At 44.2% G+C, this 10,394-nt stretch overlaps 1 protein-coding gene and 1 pseudogene across 2 annotated transcripts in view; one reads left to right on the top strand and one right to left on the bottom strand.

The window, feature by feature from the left end:
- Positions 1-5,087, top strand: part of fhod3a (formin homology 2 domain containing 3a) — a 64,398-nt gene extending 59,311 nt beyond the window's left edge. Inside the window, 5 exon segments of the mRNA XM_080000123.1 lie at positions 779-983; positions 1,464-1,487; positions 2,158-2,362; positions 3,164-3,328; positions 3,655-5,087. Coding sequence (XP_079856249.1) covers positions 779-983; positions 1,464-1,487; positions 2,158-2,362; positions 3,164-3,328; positions 3,655-3,737 — 682 coding nt within the window. The 3' untranslated portion in view covers positions 3,738-5,087.
- Positions 5,088-5,939: 852 nt separating this feature from the next.
- Positions 5,940-9,958, bottom strand: LOC307229216 (glutathione S-transferase A-like; annotated as a pseudogene). The gene is made up of 6 exons: positions 9,791-9,958; positions 9,448-9,513; positions 9,237-9,342; positions 9,017-9,135; positions 6,167-6,252; positions 5,940-6,072 (listed from the first exon to the last, which is right to left on the bottom strand). The product of its transcript is annotated as a glutathione S-transferase A-like (transcript).
- Between the last annotated feature and the right edge of the window lie 436 nt (positions 9,959-10,394).

The raw sequence follows: 10,394 nt of genomic DNA, 5'->3' as shown, positions 1-10,394 counted from the left end.
ATGTCATTGTCATATCAGTGCCAAAATAAGTTAAAACGGGTAAATATTAACTGTTATACAATACAATGTAAAACTGTGAATAATAAAACAATATTTACTAAGTATTTACAACTAATAATCTGCAGCTTAATAATACTTCCTTATTATGGAGAAACCGGGCGTGGCTTCTGCTAATTAGGAGTCACAGGCACACGACTCTCAATTTACAATTGCTGAGATTCATCCCAGGCGAAGAGCATTTCCACACACATGTTATCGAATGAGGCCCAGCGTATTTGCATTCCTTGGCAACAACGGGACCCAGAGCTCACAAAGCAGCACGGTCAGGCAAAATGCAACGGGTCCACGGGGGCTCCTGTTCACATTCTACCCGCGCTCCATCACCGCCAATTTCATGGTACGAGGTCAACAAGCGGCCATCCCGTGTAGCCTAAATACCTGTCTGTAGGACGCACTTTGCCACATCTCTGCCGTGAACCCTATTACTTCCACAGGAAATCTTTTCTAGATATACTCTACACCGCTCTGCACTGTAATTGCTATCAGGTTTGTATAAAAAAGAGACTGGAAGAAAGACAGACCGAAAAAAATGGAATTACTTCAAAAATTTCGGCCTCTACTCTACGGCCTTGTCGGAAATGCCAAAAACCGTGGCACCTGGTGTTCCCACCCTGAGCGCTTGTTTTTTTTTGGTTTTTTTTGGTGTGTGTTTTTCTTGGATAGTTTATTTATGCTCACCGGTCCCCAGTCCTGATTGTTTCCTCCTGCCCGCCATCAGGTTCCACGCCTTCCTGCTGTTCCTGGGCCACCCGGCGTACAGCGTGCGCGAGATCAGCGTCCACCGCTTCAGCAAGATCCTCAGCGAGTTCGCGCTGGAGTACCGCACCACCCGCGACCGCGTCCTGCAGCAGAAGCAGAAGAGGGCTGACCACCGGGAGCGCAACAAGACCCGCGGCAAGATGATCATGGACGTCAACGCGCCAGTGAGCGCGCGCACACACGCACGCACGCACACGCGCACACACACACACACACACACTCATACACAAAGATTCAGGAACTGTTGGTTTATTGTATAGGGGCATCTAGAAAGCCCTTTAGTTGGAAACTATATTAGTTGGGATTATGTAAATGTCATGTAAAATAATTGTAAAAATGATATAGACATTTGAATCATGAAAGTAAAGCAGGAGATGCATATAAACTATAAAAAAATATATATCGGGACATTACATTACAAAATTATGAGATTATGGGTATAGTTCCTAATAATGCTTGTGGGTGTTAAATTGGGGTTTTACTTACCCCACACACACACACACACACACACACACACACACACACACATATCCACTGGTATTTTTCATTTCCCTTTCTTCCTTTTGCCTCCGTCTCTTATTTCCATTGTGTCCTCATTAATCCATTCTTTCATTTCTGGCTCTCGCCCTCTCTTTCCCATGTAGTCGGATGATGAAGAGGAGAGTGAGGTATCACTGCGTGTGCCTGTCTGTCCGCATGCGTCTGCGCAGCACGCGTGCACTCAAACCTCCTAACTGTGACGACTGATATATCATCTCCTTTATTCCTCTAACGTCTCACGTTCATTTTTTTTCTCATCAATTAGGATGAACCTCAAGTTATGTTGAACAAAAATGAAGTGGCTACTGCGCAATCAGTGTATTGCTGCAGGGAGCGCAATAATGAAATGGGGCGCCACAAGGGGACGCCAGAGATCGCATGGAGGTCGGAGGCCTTGGACGATTTGAGGCATTTCCTAACAAACGATCAATAACAATGCACTTGTTACAGAAATGAAAATGAAAAATTAAATTTAAAAATAAACAGTGAATGAAATGTGGTCTAAACAGGAATGCTTATTGGCCTCAATGTGAAACAATTAAATGTGATGTGAAAGACTGCAGTGCAGTGATAAGATGTCGGAGGGATTGTAAGGTTGTACCAGCTTATAAATGCATGACAAATTAAATAAATATTGGGGTCTTAGATTGTATCAGCTTTGATTTCGGGAGCTCTCCGAGAAAACAAAATGGGTTAGAAGCCCCTGCTGCAGCGTGCCTCTAAACATGGCTGTGTTTCAAAGTCCAAATACTCAAAAATAGCGGGTTCTCAAATGTTTCTCCCCTTTTCATCTCATAGTGCGGTCGGTCGGGGAGCAACGGGGCCCCCGGGGGAGCCCAGGAGGGCGAGCACCCGCAGGGCCTGGGCCACGCCGAGGACGTCGCCGAGCACGAGCACATGAAGGCAATGCTGAGGACGAGCCAGGGTGGCGGTGGCGAGAGGGAGGCGGCGGCCGTGGTGCCGGGGCTCCGCACCAGGACCCGGTCACGCCCCGGCCGCGGAGGTGAGGAACACCCAGAAGAGATGCAAATCAAACACATGAAGCGTGGCGTCCTTACATGAGGTTTTCCTTGGGAAAAGGAGAAAAGTCACCATTTACAATCAAGATGGGTTTTTTCTTTTTATAATAATTATATACAATATTATTGGAAATGTTGTTTAACATGTAATAATAATAGTATATTACTTCTTACCTCGGCATTATTATCATAATACTTTATATAATACTCGTGGGTAATTCAAGGCTTTTTCACTGGTAGTTTCTATGGCATGTACCAACCACTGCTCACATGGTACATTTGTACGCATATCAACTAAAGTGTGTCTCTTTATAATTATTGCTCTATTACTATATCTATCTTGGGTAAAGATTCAATAAACCTCTTGAATCTTTAATCTTTACCCAAGATAGATCTAGTAATAGAGCAAAAATAATGAAGAGCTAAAACAAATCTTAATATAGAATAAACCTAAAAATGACCAATATAAAATTTACCTCTTAAATTGTGAGATTTTGCATGCATACATATATAAAATAAAAACTGCACCTACAGTATGTATCTAGTGTGTACCATAGTTGGAACCAAAATGGTTATAACAACTGTTATAGAAAGTATTGCAGAACATGCCCCTCTTTGACTTCAACTGATTTTCCCGAACCTAAACCTAACCCTTTCAGACCTTAATTGATTCTATATGAATAGATACATATACTGTTTATGTAATAAATGGCTTCTTGGCTGGTTATTAGAACCGCGTGTACATCTGTCCCGGCTCATCACTCCCGCCGTCTCTGTCCAATTAGGACGTAGCATGCCGGCGTGGACGCCCCAGGTGGAGGACGTCCAGATCTGCGGCGACGACGCGGCGGACGAGATCATGGAGCGCATCGTGAGGTCGGCCACGCAGGGCCCGGGCACGCGGGCGCAGCCCCGCGAGAGGAGGCGCTCACGGGCCAACCGAAAATCATGTATGTCTGCGTTTTTTCACGTCAAAGCGGCAAATTATTACGCTGCTCCTTCGGATGCTCGATTCTGATGGGTCAATGGCGGCAATGGCCTCTGTCTGTTTATTAATGACCGTTGTCAGGGGCAACCACTTTTCTTTGACTGTATTTACATCCCTTGTTCATGCCATCTACATGCTGATGCTATGGGCTAATGGGGACGCTAAATAGATACTAGAATGGAAGACTTGAGGAGAGAAATGCAATGCGAAATATATTTGTCGGATGTAGGGAAAAGCTTTTTGGATGGCTGTACATTACTCCTAATTCACTGCTTCCTGTCTCCACAGTGCGGCGGACGCTGAAGAGCGGCCTGACGCCCGAGGAGGCTCTTGCTCTGGGACTGTCCGACTCCCCGGACATGCAGCTCTGACGCCTCGCCTCCAGACCGCCGTGCGACGTCTCTGCCACCCTCGCCGCTTCCATTTCTTTTTGTCAGTTTGATTTCTTGCATCAGCCGCATCTGACCGGGCGGCGTCTTTCCAACGGTTAGAATTGCAACGCAGGAAGACGAGCCAAGCAGAAGGAAAGGCCATTGTGGCGACGGAGTCCATCGGAGTCCGTCGCTCAAAGCTGTGATCTTGGGTTCGGAAGAATCGTCCCAACGGAGCGTCTCAAAGTTGTGGAAACTTTTGGGATATTTCATCATGTAATTTTCAACGATCCCCCCCAATGCTTGTGTGTGTGTGTGTGTGTGTGCGTGTGTGTGTGTGTGTGCGTGTGTGTGTGTGTGTGTGTGTGTGTGTGTGTGTGTGTGTGTGTGTGTGAGTGTGCGTGTGTGTGTGTTGAGAGGAGGTCACCACAGGTGTGTTAAGGGTTAGTGAGGATGCGAAAGGTCTCCACCCGTGCCTTTCGCTTCAAAGGGACGGAGCTGAACCTCGCAGCATCTTTTTGTTGTTGTTGTTTTTTTGTGTCCTTCTCTCTTCATTGAAGTGATTCCACTCACATCCTCCTCGTCACGTATTCAGGGTATATGAACTAGTCAAGTTTTCTAGTCCCGGGTTGAAGTATTGGTAGCGGATTTGATTTTGCGTGTGGGGTTCAGTCTTTTCCCTCATGATTTTCTTTTTGGCGTGAGGATGGGTTCACCCTTTTATTGCGTTTCTGTTTTTTTCTAATTTATTGAAAGCGACGTGGATGGAACTCACAGGGATGACGTGACATCTTGCACCTTACGTTTCTTCTAAAGCTCTCATCTTTGTAATGTTTCACTTATATGTATGAAACAGAAGTCGAGAATGAATTTTCTCTCAAAAACGAGCTGTTTATAAATTGTAAAAAAAAAAAAAAAATTTGACATCAGATGTATAAATGCCCTCTTCAGCTGCGAGGTACCTTAGTGTACTTTAGTATGCATGTTTTAGTGTCGTTTTGTATTCTTTTTGTATTTTTCTGTAGAAACTTGTATTATACTCTCAGAAAGGGGTAAAAAGAAAGATGAACTATTCTGTGAATTGTAATTAAAGAAATAGAAAAGCATTGAACTAAAATGGAAGGAAGGAAAGTCCCAACTGAGATATATATATATATATATATATATATATATATATATTAACATTTGGTTTTGGGGTCGCTATGGTCACGTTTGACTTGCTGGTGAAGTCAAACACGAAGGAAATGTCACTTTAAGAATAAGACGTTGTGAAGTGAACATGAATGAAACCGTTGAATGAAACAGACACACTCACTTGAAATGCTGTGGACGAACATTCTGCAATAAAAAAAAAACAAATCCATTGGAAACGGGTGATTTGTTTTTATTCAAATACGGTGACAACATGGAATTGTACGTTTCTGCGAAATGAGTTATTCAGGCAAATATTCAATCATATAATGTATATACAATCAGGTATTGTATGGTACTGTTGCGTGTATTTTCTTCAACTGATCAACAGTATTACACATTAAGGGTAATATTTGCAGTTTTTTGAAATACATTTTTAGACTAACTGTAATATTGTGATTAGACTCTAGAAAAGTTACAGTTTAATTTATTTTCTAATTCCCTAGTGGGTTCATGTGCAAGATTTCCTTATTCTATGGTCACTCCCTGACTGCAAGATGCATGTTGGCCCTGCATGTAGCGTAGCGTAATATACATAAAACCCATCCGGAATTCTCCAAAATGCTCTCATGCCCCCTGAATATTTTTTCTAAGTGTTCATTTAGATCTATTTTGTGCTTTTCTTTGGCCATTAAATATAGGAGATTGCAAAAACCTCTTCAATATTTACTGATAACACTCAATAGTATCCTGCATAAAATGCAAAGCTCTACATGACAAAGAAAAGAAACATTCAGCCTTTATAGTTTAGTTGTATAAATATTTATTGAGAAAACAGCAAACTCAAATTTCACATACAATTCTATTTTTCTAACATGGTTTACCTTTTAGGGTTACAGGAACCTTCCCCTCAGTGCTCAGCATTCTTGAGAATATCACTGACTCCTTTCGATGGCCTTTGCAAAAATCTTTCAATTCTGATTTATTCTGATCATCTAACCAGAGCACATTTGAGTCGGGAGCACTAGATTCCAGAATTGTAAGTATTGTAGGTATACAACAGCAGCACATTCACAGATCCTTGAGGACATCATAACCGCTTGGGCTCTCCACCCAGTGCGGCGGCCACGTGCTTTTAATGCTCGCCCGGTCCTTCAGCAGGCTGTAGTACTTAGCCAGTTTGGGGTAGTGGCCCACAGAGAGCCTGGAGACACATGAACACATGAAGTCTGAGTGTCCATGAATAAAACGAGCAAGGGAAACATTGTTTCAAACGGCCAAGAAATTGTTCAACGTACCCAAAGCGAAAGGCGTAGGCAATGCTTGGAAAGACGGTCACGTCGGCCAATGAGAAGGCTCCTGCCAGGTACGAGCCCGGCCCCACCTTGACGCATACAGAAAGAACAGCAAAGAGAGTCTGTCCCGATGTCCAAATATCTAGGCAAGTGTAAAAAAATGGAAATTAGCTTTTGTGTTACAAGATCAAAATTTGCACGGCTGCACTAACTCATAAGTTCCAGACAAAATACCAGCTCCAGCAGAACAAGTTTCACACTGAAAATGAGGACTTTTGATGAGTCACTCAGCACAACGAGTAGTTTGATTTTGACTCATTGTTCATTTGAGTCGGTTGGTTCAACGCACGGTGGGCGAGGGAAGACTTCCAGTCAACGATGAACGAGTTCAAGATTCACTTGCTCGCCCACTCTTCTGTGGGAGTGGCTCCCGACTCCCACGTCTTTGGACAGATTCGTTCGACACAAATGAATCGCTCGCGAATCATGCATCACTAGGGTTGCCAACTATCTCAGTACCAAATACGGGACAAAAACCTTTGTACGATGCACGGTGACACGGCGGTGTGGGTATTATGTAAATAAACAGTATAGACTCATATTCTTATTCAATTGGAAAGGCAAAAACGTGTATATTCCATGTAGTCTATAGCTTTACTAAAACTGTATCATTATGTAAGCTTATGTGAATAAACGTCAAAATATATGATGTGAAGAAATCACAAATTGGACCATTTCAGCAAAAAAATAAAAACATTTCAAATGCAAAAGAGGAAAAGAGGGGCATGACTCACCAGGTCTACTTTTTCCATGGATATTTTTGCTGCTCTTGACTGATTCATGCAGCCCTTTGTTCTTTTGCACAGCCAGACAGAAGTCCTTACACGACAAGTCACAGTTCACAGATATTTGAAGTTCATTTTTGATCAACTCTGCGCTGCATCTGTTTCTTGAGTCTGACCCTTTAATGACCGTCAGAGAGAAGATCCTCTCTGCAAAGCCGTTTGAGCCTGGCACACTGAGGACAAATGAGACAATCTTGAACATGCCAATCAAGTCGGTCACACTCCTCACTGGTGGATTTTGTTCCTGTCTGGCTTTCTGTTTTTCCCCCCGGCGAGCACAAAACTCTTCATAGAGTTGGCCCATACTGACTGCCTCTGTTATTTTAAGGGCAGCCACCCCCTGCTCCAGGTGAGTGAGGGAGAGCTCCTCATAGAGGCCGATCGGTTTCAGTGTTGCCATTACATTGTCTGGTGAGAAATCAAACCGCTCGTCAATGCATGCAATGACAGTCATAGAACTTCCTTCCACAGAAAGCCCTGTTGCCGCTTGGACCTTTGTGCTGACACTTGTTCGTCCATTCGCTGCTTGGTCTGGTATCCAACAAAGCTGTCCTGTTTCGGCTGAAGCGCCTTCATTTTGAACTTTCGTACTTCCTCGTAAACATCTGTGATGCAGAGCTTTGTTTCCTCCGGCCTTTTTAGGAGCTGGTCAAAAACACCCCCCACGTTGTGAAAAATGCAAAGATAAATCACAACAGCTCCGGTTTTTTCTTCATCCTCAAAAGTCCCCTTCAGTGCCACAGGACAGGTCACCCCAAGTTGACCCGAAGTATGAAGTAAGAGCTGGCCAGCTTTGCAGGAGATAATCAACAGCTGGATGAAGAAAGAGCCATCGTGTGCAAATATGACGCAGAATTTCATGCCACTCAATGTTAACAAATGCAAAACACGCACGCAGTTCCTCTGTTCAGGAAGCAGATACTGAGAAGTGGCTGTAGATCTTTAAAACTATTGACTCAATATCCACCGACAGCTGATTGCAGGCGTGCTTGCAGGTGTTGCGAGCTATATGAGCTGGGCAATTAGATTCCAGAATGCGATTGTTAGCACTGCTTAATGCTAAACGGAGTGGTGATTATCTGCTGCATCGGCTGCGATGCGTCTAATATTCAGTTCATGCCTTTTCAGTTCACCAGAGCTTGATGTATGCCGTGTGCGGTTTCATCAGCGTCTTCATAAAGGTCAAGAAACTTGCTCTGCACTGCACCAGGCACAGAGAAATATCTCACGCCCACTGGAAACATTTCTCTATTTCCCTTGTTTGTTTCTACAGTATTTGGTGCTATAACATTCATTGTAATCATCTCAGCTTCCGTTCTTCCCAAGCGTATCTTCTTCACATCATTTGAGTCATGAAACAAACCACCGTTGATTTTAACAAGACAGTCGGTGCTGTTGTAGCCGAGTCCGTGTTAAACTGTATGGTACACATACGAGGCTTCACTTGCCGCGATTTTGTCATTTTCCACAGTGGATGTCACGAAGAATGCATCAACATTGCTTTCACCTTTAGGTAGTGTGGCCTTCTTGTGCGTTTCTGTGGAAGCATGCTGGGTTAGGTCATATTCACCTCAATGGCTAATTGAGAATTCCCGACGGCATAAAGTACAGACGGCTTTTCATCGAGCCACCGCTGATGCACCCACATCTAACCCTAACCCTAACTGTTGTTGTGTCAGATCTAGGATCTGTCAAGCCGTCTGGTGAACAGGGTAGAGTGGGGAAAATACGGGACAATGGCGGTCCCGTATGCGACAAACCAATCTAGCCCAATATAGGGGACTTCCTGGCTAATACCGGACAGTTGGCAACCCTACGCATCACTTATAGTAGGTCATAATAATAAGCTCAGTTATACATGTTTCTGGCATTTTTTGTGGTTAACAGGACAGTGGTGTGCCAGGTAAAAAAAAAGGTAAAACGGGAACCCTGATCTATGTGACTTACTTGGTGTACTAAATAGTACGCTAACACGTAATTTCGGACTCAGAGCTTGTGTCCTTAGTACCTTCTCCAGATACCCTTCCCAGAGTTTGAGCTCGGCCACCAGCGCCTTGCGGTTTCTCATCACGGCCAAGTCGTGTCTTTCTCCTTCAGGGGCGAACGACTCGTAGTAGATGACCGCATCTGAGAGAAAGAGAAAGAGCCCCCCCTGCATTACCCAAACTCTTCACGTTGCATGCGACCATATAAATAGGTTGACCTCCAACAAGCACACCGCGTCTTACCGAGTTTATCGTTGAGCGTGATGCCCTCGAACATGCGCTGGTACATCAACGCTTGCTCCGCCGGGCTGTCGAGAGTCAGCGGCACCCCCTGGGATCTGAACTGATTCTTTCCAGACGACGGATGAGGAGAGGAAATCATTGGACGCCATGTGTGTGAATTCAACAGTACTGTCATCACTTATTTGATCAAGTACTTGCACGGTGGTTCTACCTCAAGGTATAAGCATGCTGCGATAGACTCATTCAGGATGTTGTCCCCATGTGTAAAGGCAGGGAGCTGTGAGGGTGAGAGGAGAGAGAAATTTTGCCTAATTACACTTGTGTGGCTTGTAATGTTTGCTGTAGTTATAAATCAATAAGACAGAGTAAGGACTTCATCTTTCATGCTGTCTTTTTCCATGCAAGCACTCTATCATGCAAACACTTTTAGTAAAGTGTGCTTGGAGCTAAGGGCTGAAGTTAAAGGAGTAGATTGGGAAATACAGTCCTCGTATTCAGCTTCAGCCGACACTTTTGTCATCCCTTAATCCCTCCATTAATTGTGCTAAACCTACCTGTCCCCTCAGGTTGATCTGCAGCACCTACTGGGACTTGTGCTCTCCCTTCTCAAAGGACAGCAGTCTGCGTTTGTAGCCCTGGAGCTTCTTCTCCTCCAGAGCGATCATGACTCTCCAGCAGGGAGGGGATCCGGCCCCCCACAGCAGACTCAGCGACTTGGCCATGCGAGAGGAAAAAGGTCGAGGAACTAAGTTGTTGGGACAAAGATATTGTCACCGATAGACAATGAAAGGGCTTAGAACGTTGAGGGGTCACAGAGAAGCAAAGGCAATTTTTATGGCACCTCCATTTATCCAAAGGTCAGGTTTGCCTCGACACACCCACTTGTTGCCGGTGTGCAAAGGTCTGAAGTTTGCGGTGAAGGACTGTGTTGAATGCTTTGTATTGTCGAGGCGTGGCACTGTTGGAATAATGTTGATGTAATGTTGAACGCTTTAGCATAAAGCTAGTTGTTTTTTAGTTTGTTTGTTTTTTTAACCTGTGCTGTCAGCATGCTGGGCATACAACACAGTATTTGTTTGCCATTGCATTCAGGACAGAGTTAGTCTGCAAGTGGAGTTCAAGTTCTCAACCTGCAATGCAACTCTTTATTAATTCTTA

The sequence above is a fragment of the Zeus faber genome, assembly GCF_960531495.2.
Source record: "Zeus faber genome assembly, chromosome: 1".
NCBI classification, from domain to species: Eukaryota; Metazoa; Chordata; class Actinopteri; order Zeiformes; family Zeidae; genus Zeus; species Zeus faber.
The sequence above is the reverse complement of the archived record's forward strand: the minus strand, read 5'-3'. Positions and strand labels throughout refer to the sequence as shown.